General features: G+C 44.2%; 1 protein-coding gene across 1 annotated transcript; it reads right to left on the minus strand.

Moving 5' to 3' along the window:
* Window positions 1-666: 666 nt before the first annotated feature.
* On the minus strand, window positions 667-8,977 carry Fgf23 (fibroblast growth factor 23). The gene is made up of 3 exons (XM_047550791.1): window positions 8,716-8,977; window positions 4,243-4,346; window positions 667-2,903 (listed from the first exon to the last, which is right to left on the minus strand). Exons 1-3 carry the CDS (start codon window positions 8,924-8,926, stop codon window positions 2,460-2,462), a joined length of 759 nt encoding a protein of 252 aa, XP_047406747.1. The 5' UTR covers window positions 8,927-8,977; the 3' UTR covers window positions 667-2,459.
* Between the last annotated feature and the right edge of the window lie 12,806 nt (window positions 8,978-21,783).

Below are 21,783 nucleotides of genomic sequence, written 5' to 3' on the forward strand. Positions count from 1 at the left end.
AGTCCCCAACCTGAACCCTTGGGGAGGTGGTGGAACATCTCAGAAGAGGGGCATAGTGGGAGGTCGTAGGTCACTGGGGGCAGGCCTTTGAAGGGATGCCTCTTCTCTTGCTTCCCGGCCAGGAGGTGAGTGCTTTTGCATCATGCCATAATATGCTGCCCTCTAACCAGAGACCTAAAAGCAATGTGTCCTCTGGATCATGGAGCCTCCCAAACTGTGATTCACATTAAATCTTTTATCTTCATAAGTTGATTATCTCAGTATTTGTCATAGTGGTAGAAAGGTGACGAACACAACAAAACATCTGGTTTACTGAGGTATTGATGTGGCCGTGTCTGTGTATTTTTGAATTAGAAATTTTCTCTTTAAAGGAGTCACTTTAGGACTAGAGTAATCAGAAATTCAATATTGATAAAATTTTACTGTTTTCAATGATCAGAATGAATCAAAACGGTTAAGTGTACTCATAAGTAGGAAAAAAATTTAAATTCTGAAAACTTTTTCAATTTTACTTTCTCCAGATTTTCTGAATGCTCCCCTCCCATAAACCCTATTATTCTCATATCCCAACATGCTTTTATTTAGTAATGCAGAGAGAAGTAATGGAAGCTGAGATAAATTTTATTTTTCTTTTAAACAGAAGGAAGAAAAAAAAGGTGGGATTACATTTTTATAAATATCTATAAATATAGAGTGATAGGCAAAATCTTCCAAATAAATAAATAAATATGGCCACATACTAAGGGACATAAGGAACTGCAGGGGCTACCTTGGCTCCTCCAAAAAATCACCCCCACTGTTGGTGCTGGGTTTGTGAGATTACAATCCGTTTTCTACCAAAGTCCTTTTGGTATCTGCCACCTAATTATCAGAAGTGGGGAGCCTCTCTAGCCTACTGTACAGGACAATATCCCCAACAGGAAATAAAAACCATGAAAGAAATGATTCACCATGCCCACTGTGTACACTGCTATACATAGTTTTAGTATTTCAGAATAGAAACTAGTCCTTCAAAATCATCAGGTCAAAGCGGTTGTCCAGTGTTTCTCCAATCAGCAAAAAGAATGGATCAATCTCTTAAGTCTGGGTACATGAAGGCGGCAGGACAAATAAAGGTGGGAAGAAGTTTGAATCTACTTTGTATGTTAATATTCTGCACTTTAAGTGGTCATTTAGAGGTAACAAAAGAGGGACCATGCAGGAAGAATCTAAGTCACTGGGAAAGACTAAGGGCCCAGCATTAGTTCCCATGTGGCACACCTCAGCTTTCTCTGTCAGGCTGTTTTTTCCTCAGGACAGCACTGGGGCTCCTGGGAGGACTAAAAGTCATGTTCATTTAATGCCCCCAAAATTTCCAAGTGAATGGACAGCCTGCCATCAGCCTAGGAGTGCTGTAACTAATCCGGTAGTCACTGCTGCCTCTTCTACAATCTGGTTATTAGACTTCTTCTCAGTCATGGAAGTCCTTGATTCCACTTCACTTACAAACAGGATACAATGTTTTAGTCCAGGGTAAGTCCAACCCAGAGTTGTGACAGTGTCTCAAGGCCCCTAACCCAGCCATATTTTTGAAATTCATGCCAAAGTTATTACTACTCAACCTGTAAGTAGAGGCATGATTAAGTGCCCATTAGAAGAAAGTGAATGTTTCCCTTTTGCAAAACAAATCCTGGTGGGCAGGGTAGATTTTCATGAACCAATACTAAACTTATTCTTTGGGTCTAATTCATTAAAGCCAAAAATGGGGCCAAGAGGTGAGGCTAAATTACCAGCCGCTTGGGAACTAGTGCAGAATCACTCTAGTCCTCGGGCTCTGACTGGGTAGAAGGAGAGAGGGAGGCAAAGCTACCCACTCTGCAAGGGGTGGAGTTTGCTGCCTCAGTTCACGAGCATTCTCCACGTTAAGTTTTGACCAACCTGACATCAGTCTTTTTTGATAACTTCCCTAGAGATACTCAAGGCAGAACCCAAACTTGAAATTAGCGTTCTCATCAACTTGCCTGGTTCAGCTCTTAACGTTAAGGTGTGCAAACTCAATCGCGGTAAGATCCAGATGGGTAACACAGAGTGCTGGAGAAGCTGCTAGATGGCCCCTTCCCCACACCATGCAAGTCTAAACCCACCAAGCCACTGCTTTTTCTTAATGCTATACTGACGTAGAAGAAAGGCAGAGGAAAGGGAAGTGGGGGTGGTGGGAATCCAGTTTCTCTCCTGTAATGGGACATTTACTTGTTGGGGTTTCTTGTATAGAAAAGCGCAGGTGCAGGGTGAGGGAAATGAAACCCCAGTACTCAGGTGGCAAAGGCTGGTACTCAGGCGACCTGAGGAAAAGGGAATGGAGAGAAGCCGGGATTGCACGCATTACCTCCACCTTGCCCTTGGAGTGTAAAGGGAGCTGGACCCTTTGAAGAGAGCTGAGTCGGCTGAAAGGTTGGTAAGGAGGATCCTTTCTGGTTTCCCTAGATGAACTTGGGGTTAGGGTGGCACCTTTCCACGCCCATTCCACCTGCGTGCGTGTTGACCCTACTGCCTCTGAGCACTCCCAAAGGGTCGCTGGCCACCACGCTGTTGTCTTCTGCACTCGGGAGCTCCTGGGAGCAGGAGGCCGGGGCCGGGGTCATGCGAGGCCGGGGCTTGAGCACGTTCAGCGGGTCCCTCTCTGCATCGTCCTCTGCGCTCCGGGTGTGCCGCCTGCGCGGCGTGGGGGTGTTGAAGTGAATCAGGGGGATGATGTTCCTCCGGGACAGGAACTGGGAGTAGGGCGGCGGGTTCATGCCTGGCAGGAAGGCCCTCTTCACCCGGCCCAAGCTGACCAGGAAGTGATGCTGGGGAGAGTGGTAGATGTCATAGCCGTTCTCCAGCGTCTGGTGTCTGAACCTACAGTTCTCCGGGTTGAAGAAATGCTGGGGGGCGAGAGTGAAGTAGGTGAAGGCTGATTAGGGTGAGCCCCTAACCCCAGGCCCCCGTGGGTCAGGCACGTGTGTACCCTGCCTAACACTTCCCAGTGTTTGACCTGTCCAATTTTCACATTGCTCCTTTCTTGGAAAAAATGGATTTCCACTAATGCATCCGAAGCTATCTAAGCACTGAATATGGTTCCAGTCTTTAGACAGAAAATCTGTGCTCTGGGGCTTTACAGCTCAGTGCCTGAGACCTGGGCTGGCCTGGCACTTGGCTTGCTGGGGCTGGGCCCAGAGAGGAATGGGGACTCTCCTTGTGTCTGGAGGGAGGGTTAACAGCCCAATATCTTTTTTCTCACTTTCCACTATTTAGAACTGTTTTGGCTGAAAGTTGACTGTGTTTGTTTCATTGCCTGGAGAAAGGAGATGGGATGGCATGTAGGGTCATGAATGAGGGTACTGGCAATGGAGAATGTTCTTGGGGAATTAGGACATGAACTTGTTAACAAAAGAACTGGGTTTAAATCCTCATTCTACTACTAGTACTAGGTTTTATTGCATTCCCATGAGGGCCTTTATGTATTGTTCCTTTTAATCCTCAAACTCCACAAAATATTTTTACAGATGAGGATGATCTATATGCCTGTATGTGCTCAGTAGGTGTTTATCCACTCTGGCCAGATGTTGGTCTTGGGACACAGCAGTGACCTAAAAAAATCCTTACTCTTGAGAAATTCCTAGTGAGTATGCTGGGTGGTAATAGACTCCTGGGTAAACAGTTTCTCTATTTTACCATCTCAAAATCCTCTGGACTACACAGAAGACTTTACTTGGGAAACTCTTTGCTTACCAGTCTTAAGGACCAGAAATCACATTGGGCATAGGTAGTTAATTAAGAAGTCTTTAATTGGAGGGAGCTCCACAGATCATGTGGTCCATTCCACTTCACTTTTTCCAAGGGAAGATACTGGAGAAGTGTGCCCAAGGTCACATTGGTAACAGATTCCAGAAGACACCACTGGCCTCCCAACCTTTCTAATGCATGTTGCAACATGAATTTACACAACCTGAGAAACTATAAATACCTTCAAGGGGCCATACTAGGTGCAAAAGTGGGAACCATTGAGCAAAACAGACTGGAGGTCAAACCTGGGCTGCAGAACCAGGCTGCCTACGTTCCAACCCCCACTGTATATAACTTCACATCTCATACTTAGACTGAATAAAGTGTTCAGTGAAAACAGATCACCCAGGGACACTGCAAATGGAATCTTTAAACTAGAAAATTTATGCTCTGCCAAATAAATAATTGCAAATGGTGACAACATAAAAAGAAACTCACTGATCCAAAAATGTTGCCTCTGAAATCCATACAGAGGAATCTCCTACTCATCACACCTGTTATCACCACAAAGCCAGCATCCTCTGATCTGATCAGCAGAGCACCTGTGGAGAAAACCATTCAGGTCACAGACTCATCAAGTTCCCACCTCATGAAATCTCCCTGTTGGGGATGACTTCACATAATACCCTTCCTGCTTGTCCCCTCATTTCCTGTGGCCCCTCTTCCTGCTCATTCCCTCCCCACTTCATCCTCTTACCTGTATGGGGCCCACTTTCTTTTACCTGTGCCCCCCACACATTTCTCTCTCTCCACCTAGACTTTATTTCTCCCTTTGCCTGGCTAATACCTCTTAATGTCTGTGGTAGTGGACATGTTGTCCCAAGCCTTCTGCTTTTGTGATTTTTTTTATTTCTATGCTAAGATGTCTTTCAAGGATCCACCTTGTCTAGAGAGTCTCACATTTTCTGTCAAAAAACAAAAACAAAAAACCCCTCTCCTTTTGCCTATCGTGGGACTTCTGTGTGCATCTCATTTTCTCATTTGACCTCATTTGATAACCTCCCAGTGGTGGTGAGGGTGAGGGTGGGGAGGGGTGGCAAGAATTAGAATCTGTCTTCTGCAGACATTCCCTGGAGAGGTTGTAAATGCCCATCATCTGTGTCTAGCAAGTGCCTAGCAAGTGGTGGGGCCTCTGGTGGAGGCTTGGGGTGACTTAAAGTCCAGGGCTCCTCTCCTATCCAGTGTAGGCTGAATACAAAGACCTCTGGGGAAAGTGAGTGGGCAATGATGTGGGACATTTCAACCGAAGCTGAAATGACGTGGGACAGAGGGATGGAGGGTGGAAGTAAGCCCAGAAGAAAGAGAACAAAAAAGAACCAAGAAGAGAATTTAATTTATTTCAAAGTTTGACTGAAGGTTAGCCTCCAGGGAAGCTTCTGGAAAGTGTGGTGAGGTGTGGGAGGTACAGAAGATATTTAAATTCCTCCAAATTGGTGACTGCCTATGTGTCTCAAATATATGGTCAATTTTGTGGTTAAACTCTGAGCAAAACATAAGCAATATATAAGAAGTAGTTTCTGTCCTATGACTTTTCAGTTCCATTGAGAAAAAAATTACATTTAGTAATGGTTTTTGAGTGGTTGCAGTCTAAGTGTTTTACATATTTTAAATTCTCAAAATAGCTGTTATATTGCTGTTAATATTATTATTATAGTAGTAGTTTCTAGAAGCATCCCAACTTAAATGATAAGGCAGGATTCATCACAAGCTTGAGAAGACAAAATCAAGGGCAAAATACATGCTGTAGGCCAGGAAGACACCAAGTTTCAGAGACCCCTAGGGTACAGGGAAGAGGCACTAAGCCCGAAGATTTGGACTCTAGTGTCAATTCTACTACCTAAAAACTTGTAGCCTGGGGGAACTTTGCTTTAGCCTGGTTTCCTCAACTGTGAAATGGACTAAAGTATAGCCGTCCTGTCCACGTTGTAGGGTTATCGCAAGAACTGAATGGGGCAGTGGTTGCAAAGCACCTAGACAGCGTTGGGTATCATGGTATGTGCAGACCTGCCATTTGTGCCAAACCCACATGCTGACAATATGCTGGCCTAACGCTTGGGGAAAGTGTGGGCAGAGAGCACTGGACACGTGCTCCTGGTCCCCAGGGCCAGTTCCAACAGAAAGCAACCTGCAGCCACTGTGGGGTGAGATGGGATGGGGTTCATAGGCTCTTGAATCAAACCAATGTAAGCTAGTGTGAAAGTTTAGAAAATGTAAGAGAGATGGATTTTCTTCCCTTTGTGTTTTTAGCAGGCATGTTTTTGGTCTGCACACATCCAAGGGACAAATCAGCAGAAGGAAGCAACAAATTACTCTGGCCATGGGAGTCACCTGCTCTACCTGTTGGCACCTGGCAGCCTTAAGAAACATTACTTCAAGAATGGAGGTGTCTCATGCCTATGACCTTGAAGAGCATGGGATTTGAGATCCAGATGTCCTCTAAGTTATTTACTACTCTTGTGGCCCAGAAGTGATTACATTCTTTAACTTTTGTTCTCCATATGTAAAATGGAACTGTGTAAACCTCCTCTGGTCCTCCTGAGGATGTAATGAGAAAATGTTTTCACCCATTTAAAGAATTTCTAAATGCTAGTAATTGTTACTATTACCATTTCATCTCAACTTATGCTAAAATGGAGAAAATTATCAGTTCCTTTCTATTTTCATAGCCAGAAAATGATAAATAAAATGATAAATGTAAAGGGTTTTGAGCTCCTCAAAAGATAAACTATAAAGAAAGGTTAAAGACCCCGAGTAATTCAGCTTCAAGTACAGAAGAATTGGAGAATGGAGGAAGCAAAAATATTAGGATCTACGAAGTGATATTAACCAAGCACGGGCAGGGGATATAGCTCAGTGGTAGAACTCTTGCCTAGAATGCACAAGATCCCCAGCACCTCAGGGGGAGAGAGAAAAAAAGAGTGGGATATTAATTAGTAGTAATGAGTATCTCTTTCCTGCTGTTTCCACAAAGTTAGGTTAATGGGGAATAGGAGGGTGGTCTTTTCACAGTGGAACAAATGTGTTGGTACTAGGGAAGCCCCCTGACATCAGCCCACTGAGTCCCAGGGGAGCTGGTAGAATCTCATAGGCAGATAATTTCATCTTATTAAGACCAATGACCCAAAGAGGAGTTGGACACTCAACCCTTAATCAATGATTTACTAAAGCACAATAATCAAAAGAATCAGATTTCACTGGAAATGTGTAACTATTTGAGAGGGGAAAATAACATACTTTACCATCAGTATGGAGAACATTGCTTTACATTCATCAATGACATCATCCAAAATCTTTCACCAGACTTATCTACATGCATCAGTGTTTCTTCTTTCCTTTTTGGTAACTTTTAATCTTATTGCAAACTTTTTTCCTTTTTTTTTTTTTTAAATATACATGATAACTGATGGAACAGCACCAAAGCTTATATAAGCTTAGGAAAAGTAGGTGTCTTTCCTGTGTCCCTGACCCAGAGTCATCCTCCCCAGGCTAGTGTGTTCATCTTCCCCCCAAAACAATATTTGGCTAGCGTGTATGTCTGGTAAGAAAACTAAACACACATGCATGCGTATGTGCATGTAAATCTGAAGTCCGTTTTATCCATTTTGTTTCTCAGTCATTTTAATGCACCTAATACTGAGTGCATCCTCCTCGTAAGAATTATGATTTAAATAGAGATTTTGATTACTCTTTTATTTCTTCTGTTTGAACTACATTGGGTCATCTTGCATTTTTCTGAATCCTTAGAATAATTTTTACCTGGCCTCTTAAAATAGAAAACCCTTTTTTACTACCCATCTCCCTTCTCATTCCTTTGTCTCTTACCTCAGTGCCCAGGAATGGATGGTCATTTGAATCACAGCTAATTGACAGACTATTGTGGACTGTGATCCAACTTTCAACAGACCTAATCTTTAAAAGCATTCTGGTTGTCTCATGTTATCAATGAGTTTACAAATAGCTCAATTTGTTACTGATTTAGACACCTTTCAGCTCCACTGACCAGAAGTGATAACCTAAATGGGGCACCTCTGAAGTCTCTCTGAAGCATCCAGTAAAATCTGTCGGATGGATACATGGATGGATGGACGGCACATGGATGGAGAGATGAGTGGACAGATGGATTGTTTACTTGGTCAGACTCACCAAAACAGTGTACCTGGACAGTCTATCTTCAACACATTTTTTCTTAACAATTTTAATAAATCAGAATGCTAGAAGATCAGAGTTGGAAGGAACCCCTGAGTTCATCTATTCCAATACTTGAAATGATACAGGAATCTTCACAATCTCCCTAATAAGCCTCTCCAAAGTTCCTGAGCTAAAATTCAGTGTCTATTGATCCATCTGGCTTCTTTTCCTTTTAGATGCCTTGCCTTTCTGTATTATTATTATTTTTTTAATCTTGGGACAAGGTAAAGGGAAAGCAGTTTCTATTATGGGAAGACTATTTTAGTTAATACAAGTTATTCGTGTTGAAGGAAACTAGTAAATACTAATAAGGGAGGTGGTAAAATCTTCCCTCTAAGTTGTGTATTTCTGTGTGTGTGTGTATACCAAGGATTGAACCCAGGGTTTTTTAACTACCGAGCCACATCCCCAGCCCTTTTTTTCTATTTAGAGACAGGATCTTACTGAGTTTCTTAGGACTTCGCTAAATTGCTGAGGCTGGCTTTGAACTCACAATCCTCCTGCCTCAGCCTCCTGAGCTACTGGGATTACAGCCATGCACCACCTCACCCATCCCCCCTGCCCCACGGGTTTTTTGAAAAGCATAAGCCATTCAGGCAAAAGAAGCTAGGAGGTTGGGTTAGCCCTCTGGACTAGCCCAAGGCTTTCCAAACCATCCCCCCAACTCCTGTAGGTAGACAAAGGAGAGTTCCCCCCACTTCCCAGTCTGAAGCCCCTACTCACTGTAGATGGTCTGATGGGGAGTGCCATCCACGTGGCCGTCCCTGTGGATCTGCAGGTGGTAGCTGTTCCTGGCTGTGGCGGTGTACAGATGGGTCAGGCCGCCCCAGCTGGAGCCCAACAGCGGCGAGGAGTTGGGATAAGCTCGGATGATGCTCATGCTGCAGACACTGCACAGAGCCCAGACCAGGAGCCTGAGGCGGGCCCGCAACATCGCGCTGCTTTTTGAATGGCTAGTGTGGAGTTTGAAACCTGACACTCACTCCCTGACTCCCCAGGCCTGGCCTCACTGGCCTTTCTCTCCTCTTTTCTGGCAGATAGCAGACGTGAGGATCCTAGGCTGGAATCCCTCCTTTTCCCCCTCAGACTTTTAAAGGGTAGCAGTGTGACATCAAACAGGAAAACCCCCACTGTCCACATCCTCTGTGTTGTAATCAGCCATTCGAAGAAAGCGCAGAGACTTCTGAGGCTCACGGAAGGCACGTCAGTTACACACTCACACACATGCATGTATACACACCCCTCAATTTGACCAGCGCTCCAAAAAGTGAATGATGATGTGTGGGCAAAAGTTATCTATGACCCTGGGTCACCTGATGACCTGTCCCACTTCCACCAGGAAATGTGAAGGCAGCCAGCGGTCCCAAAAAAATCCAGCTTCAGTCATGTCGTCTCCCGCCTCCTCGGCCAGTCAGCTCCCATCTAGTCTACTCATTTTGGTTTTCTCAGTCCTTTGAACTCCAATTGCCTTGTATGTACCCGGTGCTTTCTCTGTGTGCAGCATTAGGTGGGTGTCTCGATCGATATAGAGATACATGACACCATCAGGCAAGTGGCATCCGCTGAGACTCCCACCTCAGGAAAGATATTCGAGCTGTGAGCAGGAGCACAAAACCCACAGTTGCCATTTGGGAAGATTTCAAAGTGGGCAAAGGAAAACAAGGCTTTGAGGTCACTGAAAATACCAAGGTCCGATTTCTCAGTTTCCCTAGTTGGGAGAGTCTAGGGCAACTGAACTGGTAATCTTGGTCTCTCCAGTAGGCAAGAGATGAAATCAGAGGCTCATGAGGATCGGAAAGCCTTGTGGCTGAGCAGAGGGGGACAGAGCACAGGAAGCATCCTCAACAGAGCAGGACAGCGCGTTGAAGACTCTTTGCATAAGCGGGTCTAACCCTGTGACTGGTGCCTTCTTACAGAGATTGCTCCCAGGGATGTCCTGTGGAACCATGCATCTGACGCAGAGGGAGATGGTCTTAGCACATACAGCCCAACGAGAGGCAAACTGCAGAACACATACCAGAAAAACATGCCCCCAGGGAGATTGCCATTCTTCCAGTTTCTCATTTTACTGAGGATATACCACGGATAAGCATAAAGCTAGACATAGCGGTTAATAAAGGAGAATGAGATGTGATTCCTGTCTCAATCTAATGGAGGAGGCAGACAAAAATAAGTAACCATCATATGAAGCATTCACCATCAGAGACTCAGGCAAGCAGAGATGGCCTTTGTAACCCCACATGTGTACAGGTGTCTATAGTTTACAAAGTATTTTTAGGTTGACTAGCTTATTTGAACCTCACTGCAAACTACTATGAGTGACATAATTCAGGTATTACTAATATTTTAATGTTATATATGAAGAAACGAAGATCTTGGGGTTTGTATGTCTGAAGTCACAAAGCAAATAACTGAAGAGATAGGACAGGGTCTTTTGATTCCCTGTGCTGCTTCTCCAGTAAGAATCAGGAGCAGCTAACACTTGAGAGCTTATTCTTCCACTTTCTATTTTAATGCTTGTAGTAATTTATTTACTCTTTAGAATAACCCTTTAAGGAGGTACTGTTATTCCCTTTGTAGAGATGAGGAAACCGATGCACATGACTTAAGTAACTTGCACAAATACAGACAGCTAATTCATGGAAGAGGATGGATTTGAATCCAGGACTGATTTCAGATCTGCTAAACCTTTTGCACGATGTGCAAACCCACACAATATGTTAGAGCCAGATCTATGACAACTAGCACTTGGTAAGTAAGCACAAGTATCAACGAGATGGAGTGCTTTTCTCTAGTAAATCAAGGTTTTTACCCAGGATATGTCTCTAGCATGTATGTGCTTGTCTCCCCAGGGTTAAATGGAAGATGGATGACATTAAAGTGCTTATGTCTAAAACAGATTTCCTTCAGAGAGGTCACAGAATGGTTCATAAATACAGCACCACACCTAGCTAATTGAAGAAATAGCTAGCTTTCAGAATTGAAATGCACATCATTCAGGAACATTTGCCAATTGATAACCTTGCATTTCCTCTTCCCGGTGCAAATAGTAGAGGGATGGGAAGTACCTGTGAAGCAAGCAGCAGCTACTGAGAGCTGGGAGGGAGGGAGTTACAGGAATAAAGAGTAGACCTAACTTATCTTCTGAGGTTTACAATATTGTTGAACTGAGAAAAACTTTGCTCACAGCCACGTTCTATGTAAGAGCTAAGTGACTAGGATGTGTAAGAATGCCCCGGCATTCACGGGGGAGAAATTACCGGGGTGGATGCGGGAGTCAAGGCACTTTGAGGAAGGAGAGAGTGAGGGAGGTTTGTAGGAGGGGCAGGGTGTTGACCAGCACCCAAGGCACAGAGGGGAGGGTGTGCAGGACATGGCCAGTTCAGCTCCTCTCATTAGGAAAGAAAATTGATGTGCAGTCACTACACTTCCAAAGACTTTCTTCCAAGAAAAAACCCTGAATTCGTAGTAGCTGGATGTGAAGGCAGAGTGTGGCCCAGGGAGTAGGTTTATTTCCTGGGAGTAGGTTTATATCCGGGGAGTAGATTTATTTCCAAGGTGCACAGGGGTAATGGGTGATGAAACATTCCCCATTTAAAGAGGGTAAAGGAAAATGCAAGGCTGTCAGAATAATTGTTTGCATTTGTAATACAGAACAAAGCAAAGGTGAGGGTTACCCATTTGCATGCAGAGAGGCAGAACTTCTACCTCCCTGGCTTAAACTCCGCATCAAAGGTCTCCAGACTTGGCTTCCCATTAGAAACACCTGTAGAGTTTTAAAACCCAAAACATCCCAGGACTGATCTTAAACCTAGTGAATCTGCAGGGGTGAAGCACAGCTATTTGTGCTTTTTTCAGAGCCACCTGGAAGTGTCCGATATTTAAGTACTTATCAATGAACAGGCTCTGAGGCTCACCACTCAGTGGAATTAGTACACAGAAACCAAGGCCCCATCATTGGGCTGCCAGTGTCCCGTTTCCTTCCAAAGTTTCCAGCCTAACTGCAGATTGAGATGAGCCTTTCTAGGGAATTTGAGTAGTGAATGCCCAGTCAGTACTCTGTGCCCATAAACAGTCTTTTCCTTGAGCCTGGTGTGTGGTATTTGAAGCCCTAGAGGGCAAGGAGAAAGACGCTGGGGTATGTGGGTTCCTTGTCTCTGAATCTAGGGGCTCCCTGTGGCCACACTTCAGCATCTGGGAACTACTATGACCTTAGGAGCCCAAAGTGAAACAGATGGCAGATGTGAACAGGAAGCTCAGGGAGGAGGCTGCTGGTTTGCACTTTTGGATGTCCCCTCCCTCAGTTCCCAGTGACTGCCAGATGCAGCAGAAAGGCTGGTCCCATGGCAGATGTGCAAACGTGCTCACACTCAGAGGACCCAGCTCAAATATGAATTCGGGCTGTTGGGGATCTCTAACCCTGCAAGGTCACCCCTTTCCTTATCTCCTGACTTCTTTTTCTCAGAATCCTCTCTGAGAAGGTACTGAGGAATATTATCCCTATCAGATCATATTTTCTCAATGTAAAGACTTGACAGCAATTTTCAAAAAATAACATTATCTTGACTATAATTAGACTTTGGTGAAAAATATGGAGGAATCAAGGTGAAAGGAGACCTGGGTGGTAGGAATGGGGGTGATCTCAGTGTGGCTCCCAGTCTTTTCTTTCTGATACTGCCTTTTCTTCCTTGTCACCAATGGTAGGTTTTGTTAGGCCTCTGTGCCTGTGCGTCTCCTTCTCATGATCTGTCTCCATCAGGTTAGTAAGGGTTCACCAGTCCCTCATTGTCACAGGGGTGACCTCACCCAGTCCCTGCATTCAGACAGATGGTTATCTAAGGCATCCAGGACAAATGGTTGTTCCTTGTCTTTTAAAGTTCTCTGAGAAGGTGCCCCAACCTTCCTGAAAATGTCATTTGTGTGTGTCTTGTCATCTTGTCAGTTGAAACATGCTTCCTGGGGTGGTAGCTTAGTGGTAGAGCCAGTGCCTAGCCTGTGTCAGGTCCTGGGTTCCTTTCCCAGTGAGGCAACAAATAAAAACAAAACAACAACCACAAAAACACACTTATTTATATCCAAGCAGATTCTCTCTTGCTTTAACGTACCTATTCAATTAATACCTAACTACTTAGTGAAAGCCTATTACATGGTAATACCTTATAGAAAATCTTCAGAGAAGCCTAAGAATGAAAAAGTGCAGCCCTAATCTTCAAGGACCTTGCAATTTACTGGACAGAATGTGTTTTGCATTTGTCCAGCACTTCACACCTATGATAGAGGCTCACAACTTCGATTGTCTACTGGTACTCAAACAGCACTATAAGCAAGGCTGGAAGGTTTGGGGTGACTTTCCCAAGAGAATCCTGGATCCTGAAACACACATTCTGTATTGCAGGAATTTAAAGGAAAATAAGAAAGGAAAAGAAAAAGAAAAACATTGTTTTCAGTCTGTATTGATTTAAAAATTAATCAATGCAGAATATATGAACTAGTATGTAGTCTCTATACTGTGAGATGTTACCAAAGGTAAAATAATATTTGTGGTTTGGGGGATAATTATATGCACACATATAATTCATATAATTATATATATATGTATGTATATATGTATTCTTTTGAAAATCAACATTGAGGGCATTCTATATTGAACATAAGCACATTTTGTCCATGCCAAAGTCTATTTGACCATCTTTCTGGGTCAGTATGTATATCTCTCTCTCTTCTTTTTAATAATTCCATTCCACTCCATATCTCGTTAAAAGGGTCAGCTCTTCTGAAAGCCTCATTTCCTCCCTTCCAAGCTCTGCCCCAGAGATTTGGAGGTGATTCTCAAGGCCACAGGACTTTATATAGATACATGCATGACTACACTCATGCCCACATACTCAAATTTACATACACACATATGTGAATATAAACACAGTAATGGCCCTTGTGGGGTGGCTCTGGTGGCCGGGGTCACCACAGTTCTCTGCCACTTCAAGAACTTACCGCCTCTTACTCAAGAACCAGTATGTTCCATGAAGTCAATCTCCCCCACTTCCCTGCTTTCTCTCCAAATGATATGTTCCAACTTCTTCTCCCTAAGACAAAATTTTCAGCTTATTTTTGTCATGGCAGCCTTTCCAGAATAAAGCTTAATGAAAGGAAGGTCTGCTCCTAAGACATCCTGGGCAAAGGAGCCAAGAACTCAAGTAGAGTGGGACATTTGGCCTGGAAAGGGCTTCAAAACCACATAAAATGTTAAGGTGCTCTTCCACAGTTCAGCTGGGAATGCTTTTCACTCCCGCTGTCCCTGCCATTGAATTCCCAAACTTCCAGTGATCTCATAGGGACCTCACGTGTGAATTGATATCGGTACTGACAGTCGGAAACAATGATGAGACGGGCAGGCATCTGAGTGCTAAGGACTTAATTTGAAAATAAACTTTAATTTTTCAAATGCATAACATTAAATTTTGCTACCTACATAGTTAAAAACATAAAGACTTTATAAGAATGGCAAATGTTTGAGAAGATGTAGTTAAACATGCATGGCTGAGTGCTTACTTACTGAGGAGTTTAGGATATAAAACAGCTGGAGTGAGTACAAGAATTTATTATTATTATTGTTTTTTTTGAGACTGGGCCTCACTAGGTTGTTGAGACTGACTTTGAATTTGTGATCCTCCTGCCTCAGCCTCACCAGTTGTTAGGATGAAAGGCGTGTGCCACTGTACCTGGCTGAGTGTAACAATTCTAAAGAATCTTACAAGAGAGATCTGACAGAATATGACTGGGGAAAAATACCAATGGAGAAAGAAGGGTTGAAAGGCTTGCAGGACTCATCAACAGCAGGGGCAGATGGGAGGTGTCACCCAAGAGCAGACAAAGTCAGCCAGCCAGCAATATAGTCAAGAGCTCTGCAAATGCTTTTCACGGTGAGCATGGCTCTACAAGACCTTAGGGGCCAGAGCCGAACATATATGAATGACATCCCTTCATGTTGACGTTTGTGACATATGCTTGGTTCACTGTCTGAGACAGCTGCACAATGAGGAGAGCTGAGTGCAGAAAGGGCACACAAAACAAAGAACTGCAGCACATGAGATTTTATAGAGATATTATATTTTATAGAGACACTATTCTGCACACGCGGCATTATGCATTTGTCAAAAACCAAGAAAGGTACAAAACCGAGCCCTAATTTGAACTGTAGACTTTCACTAATATAATGTGTCAATAGTGGTCCATCAGTTATCACAAATACAATATATACATTAATGCAAAAGGTTAATAATAGGAGAAATTGTGTGCAGGGTGGGAAATGGGCAGATGGGAACTTTGTGGTTCTGCTCAATTTTTCTGTGCACCCATAGCTGCTCTAAAAAGTAAACTCTATTTTAAGAATGAGAGCAAAACCCAACAATAATGTTTGTCCCAACAGGTGTCAAATTTAGTCATTGCCTGGAATAATGCATGCCAGGATCAGAGAAGTGAAGAATGCTAGAATAGCATATATTCACTGTGTACCTTTCATTCCTTTAAAGTAGGACACAAGTAAATCCTGTTCCCATCACATGATTCGGTCTCCCTGTTGAGACTGGTACTCATTCCCTTTCAAAAGTGTATGTGCAACGTTAACCACATCCCTTCCTCTCTCTGCACCTGCTTCTCCAGCTGTCAGTTGGGGAGGTGGGATGAAGTCGGCCAATGCCATAAGTACCACTGAGAACATCACTCAGAAAATGCTCTACCCAGGGAGCTTGGCTCTGCAAGACATTGGGGGACTGACACTGAACATATTTGACTATTAGGGTACAATACCAGAGTTGGAACCTAATGTGAACTGTGGACTTGTGATAAACATAATGTGTCAGTAGTGGTGCATGAGTTATAACAAAGCACCACACTAGTGCAAGATGTTAATAATAGGAGAAATTGTGTGCAGAGTGGGGAGAGGGGAGAATCGCTAAGGTTCCTCCAGGGGCATTGTGTGGATGTAGAGTGCTCACTGGTCTTGCAGGTCCTCTAGGTGTTTGCTTTTTCACCTGTTTTACTTGATGGTCAAATGTAGCTGGTGACTGGAAGGGTTCAAATTTCCTGCTGGGAGACTTGTTTCAATTCCATGTCTTGCTTAAAATGTCTAATCTAGGCGAGGGATAAACAGAAGGAAGGTGGGTAATATTTAATATAATATTTAATATAATTATTAATATTAATATAATATTTAATATAATTTAATATTTAATATTTAATATTTAATATAATTATTATGTACCTTTATACATCACTATAATATCAGTCTCAATCCAACAGATTTCCTTAAATGTAAATCTAAATGTGCATAGAACTCCCATTGAACATTCTAAAATGTAATACAACTGAGTTCTGTAACATAGCAGAACCTGTGGTATTGCTGACCCACCTTTGGTGCCGTAACCAGAAGCTTGTTTTGTCTGGACAAGAAGAGGAGCCTCAGATGTCTTCTACGGGGGACCTTCACTGAGGGTCACAGAAGAGCTTAAGAGCAAAGGGTGAAGGATCATTGGTAACTGATTCGGAGCCACAGCCTCAATTCCTTTCCTCCCCTCTCAGCTCCTCCCCTTCTCCCCTCTCTGGCTTCACTTCTTACTGAAATCCCTCTCCTGGCCTCCATCTCTGCAGCTTATGGGAGATGAGTCTGTGCGTATCGCCCAGGCAGGGGAGGCCCAGCCACATGAACGACTTCACAAAAGTTTCACTTTGGTTGATAAGAACAGGGTTATGTTTGTTCCACTCAGCACAAAGCCAAGGTGCTAGGTGAGAGTTGGTGGGGGATTGGGAGGCACAGTCTTTAGAGACCTCCATTACCCATGACCTGACCCCACTTCCATTTTTTTTTTTTAAGGGAAAATTTATTTAAGTAAAATTCTAAGGTAGAGTTTCATGAACTGTGTGTCTTCAGAGTCCCTAGAGGGTTTAACGGGTGTGCTGAGGCATTGACTTGCTCAGCCTGCAGTGGCTGGGACTGCTGGACTGAGCGCCTCTGGAGTCATGAGTGGTCCAAGTACTATAAAAATATCATCATTCCCCACAGTGTGGGGTGGGTAGGGAAGAATAAAGAAACTCTGGATTATGCAGAGGGGACTGAGGGGAAGGGTAGGGCGGTGGGGATGGGAAGGACAGTAGAATGAGACAGACATTATTATCCTATATACTACTGGTGTGACTCGGTACCATGTACAGCCAGAGGAATGAGAAGTTATGCTCCATTTCTGTACAGTGTGTCAAAAATGCATTCTACTGTCATGTATAACCATTTAGAACAAATAAAAATAATTAAAAAATTTAAAGAAATCATTTTCTATTTGGGTCATCAAATGAAAAGATTGGAAAGTCCTGTTTTAAGGTCAGTACACCAGCTATAGATAGAGCAACCAGGATAATAAAGTGCTTTCTCAGACCTACTTGGGGCCACATATAACCCCATGAAGGAGGGCAGAGTATTATATCATGAGATGTTTAAGTGATGTGCCAAAAGTGGTACATAATTGAAGCTGGGACTCTAGTATAAGTCACACGTAATTAACAAGTTATCCCTGACATTTACAAAGAAATTTCTAGCTTCATACTCTTTGCAAAACATCTTCAGGTGTGGTCTCTTCTTAGTTTTTCTCAATAACCCATGACATAGTAAGGATCCCCATCTTTCCTGTGAAGAAACTGAGGAGCAATTTGTGACTTGCCCAAGGTCACACACTGTGTGACTGACGGAAGAGTGGATCCATGTCTTCTTTCTCTGAATTCAAGCTCTGCCAACATACCACACCCTCGTCTGTGGATGTCCCTTTCTTCAAGAATGTATCTTCGGGGCTGGGGAGATAGCTCAGTCGATAGAGTGATTGCCTTGTAAGCACAAGGCCCTGGGTTCGATCCCCAGCACCCAAAAAAAAAAAAAAAAAAGAATGTATCTTCGGTGCTGAAGTCAACAGGCTAGGCACCTGGCGGGTGGAGGGCCATGAGAGGGGAGAGGAAGGGGACTTGGCACACTGGGAACAAAAGCTCCTCAGGTAAGCTTTGTATATTTCTTCTTCAAGCGGAGGAAGAAAGAGAAGTGGTTAGATCGCTGGGTTGCTCTACCTGCCAGGCTCTGCCAGGCTGCTGCCTCCTCCTGTTATCCCCCTCTGTTCTTTTGTCTGAAACCAGAGGGCCCAGTCATGCTTCCAAAGCTGGGATTCTGCCCAAGGAAGGAACAATAGAAACTGGATTGAGAGGAACCCTGTGTGTGTGCACGTGTGTGTGTGTGTGTGTGTGTGTGTGTGTGTGTGTCCCCACACAGGCTGCCCAATCTGATGGGCGCTCAAAGGCTGCCCGACAGGACCCAGCCAACCCTCTCAGGATGCCTGGGGCTTGTCACGCAGCCCACGTCGGGGAACAGACATCCTGGTTCCCACTCACCTCCTTGGAGCCCGTGACCTGGGCTAGCCTACCATGTTTGGGACGCTGCACATCCGGACTCATGTTATCTCAGGATCCTGGGACTCCTTGGCTCCCCTGTCCTGCCTCCTCCCCTCTCTGTGGACACGTAGCCACCACACACTTCTCGGAGGGCTATTTCTAGCTGAGGGGCCGGTAATTCAGCCCCAGCCTGTCAGCTCAGGCCGTCTGTGTGCTGCAGCTGGAACGGGCGACCTGACACGTTGTGGGTTCAGCAGAGTGCAGGATGTTGGGGCTTCCGGGGGCAGGCATCCCCTTGGCCTGCTGGAGGTCAGGGCTGCTGAGACGTGGGGGTGGGGAGCAGACAGGATGCTCCTGCCGCCTGGGGAGGGTTGGGTGTCTACCAGGAGGCAGCTCAGCCTCCTGGCACCTCCAGCAGTTCCCTGCGCTCTGTCCCACTGCAGCCCTTTCCCTGGCGGGAACCTTTTCTCTTTAGCAGGACTGAGAGTTAACATAGCCACTGGTTGAACACAGCTCTGGGTCAAGCTGTGCCTCACCCCACACAGACCATCTTGTCAAGTTACATCACCTCTCTGAGTCTCAGTCTCCTTATCTGTAAAACAGAGATAATAAATTATGCCAGCTTCATTATATTGTAGGCAGAGTTTAATAATATGTCATGTAGAATACTTAATCTCATGTGAAGAGGTCACGCAGAGCAGCTTGGCATAGAGAAACTTATTATTACTGTTGTTGCTATTGTCCCTTTTCTAAACCTCTGCTTCTATGGTAACCTCCTATCAGAACTCCGTGAAGGTGACTTTCAAGGTTATTGCGATTCCAGAGTTATTTCTAATGCCTGATCCACGTCTGGTGCCTAGAAAGTATTCAGTAAATGAAAGAATGAATTCTTCCCTTAGTCTGATCTGACGGAAAGAACATGGAACTCAGCACTAAAAATAAAACATCATAGAGAAAAATGAAATTATGTAACTTGCAGGAAAATGGATGGAACTTGAGACCATTATGTTAAATGAAATAAACCAAACTCAGAAGGTCAAGGATCATGTGTTTTCTCTCACATGTGGAAACTAGAGAGGAAAAAGGAAAAGAAAGATATGTGTGGAGTCTCATGAAAACCAGAGGGAGATAATAGAACAGAGGAAAGGGACCAGGGAGTGGAAGAGGGGGGGATATGCTGGGGAGTGATGTTGCCACATTATACTGCTGTATTGTGTGTGCATGCACAAAGACGTAACAACAAATCCCACAATTATGTACAACTACAATGCTCCAGTAAAAAATGTGGAAGACAAAAACAAAGCCCTGGGTTCAAACCTCAACAGTGCCACTCGGCTAGTGCTGTGGCATGGCCAAGTAAACCTGAACGCTTATTCTCGGTGTCCTGCATTGTGCCTATCTGTCAAGTAAGGACAGTCCCTCCTGCCCAGTCCTCTTCATAGGTTCCTGGGGACAGGTGAGCGTGAGTGTGACACTGCTAAGAAAACAGGAGCTGTGCAGTTCAAAATGGATTTTTTTCTCTTTTTGTGGATTGAACCCAGTATCTTAGACATGCCGGGTGAACCCTTGGCCACTGCACCACACCCCCCAGTACTTTTTTAAAAAATCTGATACAGGGTCTTGCTAAGTTTCCCAGGCTGGCCTCACACTTGTGATCCTCCTGCCCCTGCCTCTCGAATAGCTGGGATGACAGGTGTGCCAGCATGCCCAATGACAGATTATTCCTTATGTCCAATTATGTCCCATTTCCCACTCCAGGAAACAGATCTGTTCTATTTAACCTCCTTTCACATCACTGTGTTCTTGACCAGCACTTGACCAGGTTTACCTTCGCCATAGCCTCTTCATTTTTTTATTTTCCCTCCTTCTTAAAACAGGGTTTTTTTTCCCCTCAGCTTTGGGCCAATTCATCTCACAGAGCAAGCCTTCCTTCCTCAGCCTACCCAGCCAAAGGGCTCCATGCAACCTATCACCATGATGCTTCCTGAAGAGAGGTATTGGGTAACACATATGTATTTTTTTGGGTGTATCCCTATATTTTTGAGGAATTCATCCATGCACCATAACTTGGTGCCATGTGAGGATCTTTCACTCCCCTGCTGTCTTTCAAAGCAAAGCCCCCTGATCACCTTTGAACTTCACCACTCTGTAAGGAGGCAAGAGCAGGGAGACCTGGAACAGGTCACTGGCTGATTGAAGATAGCCAATGAGTGTGCCCCGTGGCTCCACTTTTCTGTGCATTACAGCTGGGGAATCCTGAAGGTGATGTGGAATACACCAGTATTCTTCTGATGCGTCACATCGTGTGGGAGCTCTGGCTCTATGTCTAATGTTTTGCTTCTCTTTGCCTATAATCATTTACTTGCCCTGTGTTAGTCAGGTTTCCACCACTGCAACAAAATAATTGAGGTAGTCAAGGCATAAATAGGAAGGTTTACTTGGTCTCACAGTTTTTAAGGTTGGTTTTAATGACTGGCCCCATTACTTTTGGACCTGTTGTGACGCAACACATCATGGTGGCAGTGTGTGGTAAAATTGTTCACCTCTCAGCCAGGATGCAGAACAGAGGGAAAGAGGAAGGACTGGGGTTCCAATATCCCCTTCAAGGGCATACCCCCAATGACTAGAAGACCTCTCACCAGTTCCTATTTTTTAAAGTCCACTACCTCCTAATAGCACTACAGGCTGTGGACCAAGCCTTTAACCATGGGATTTTAGGGATCACTTATCTGAACCATATCACTGGCTGTCATCTTGTACAAGTTACTTGGTCCCTTAGACCTTAGATAACGTGTCTATAAAATGAGGATAGAACATCTACCTCTTATGCAAAGTATCTGCTCATAATACCGACTCAACATTTCCTTCCATTACTTGTATTTTCTGAAAGCATCCAACAGTCTCTAAAAAACGCGTGTGTACATTCATATCATAATTTCATTCCCACCCCATAAAGTTCTTTCAAGGTGAGGCAAACTGAATATTTATCCAATTATCCAAAGAATATACATTGAACGTCTAATATATATAAGACACTGTAATATATTCAGAGGTCCATGTGTGGTAAGACATTGCTCTTGCCTTCAAGGAGCTTAGAGTGTGGTGGGGGAAGGAGACAACCACAGTGAGTGACTGTGCACTCAAAAGACTCTGGGAGCCCAGCAGGAAGAGCCTGCTGACCAGCAGGGGAAGTGAGGCTGGGCTGCACAGAGGGTGGAGAGCAGAGCTGGGTTTTGCAGTGAGAGCCAAGTGGACAAGGTGCGATATAGGGGAAAGCATTCAAAAGAGGAGACCATATGTAGAAAGGTACAAAACCATCACAGAACAAGACATCTTTGGAGAGCTGTAAGAATTTCCATATTGTCAAGGTAT

Source organism: Sciurus carolinensis, chromosome 4 (genome assembly GCF_902686445.1).
Source record: "Sciurus carolinensis chromosome 4, mSciCar1.2, whole genome shotgun sequence".
Classification (NCBI taxonomy): Eukaryota; Metazoa; Chordata; class Mammalia; order Rodentia; family Sciuridae; genus Sciurus; species Sciurus carolinensis.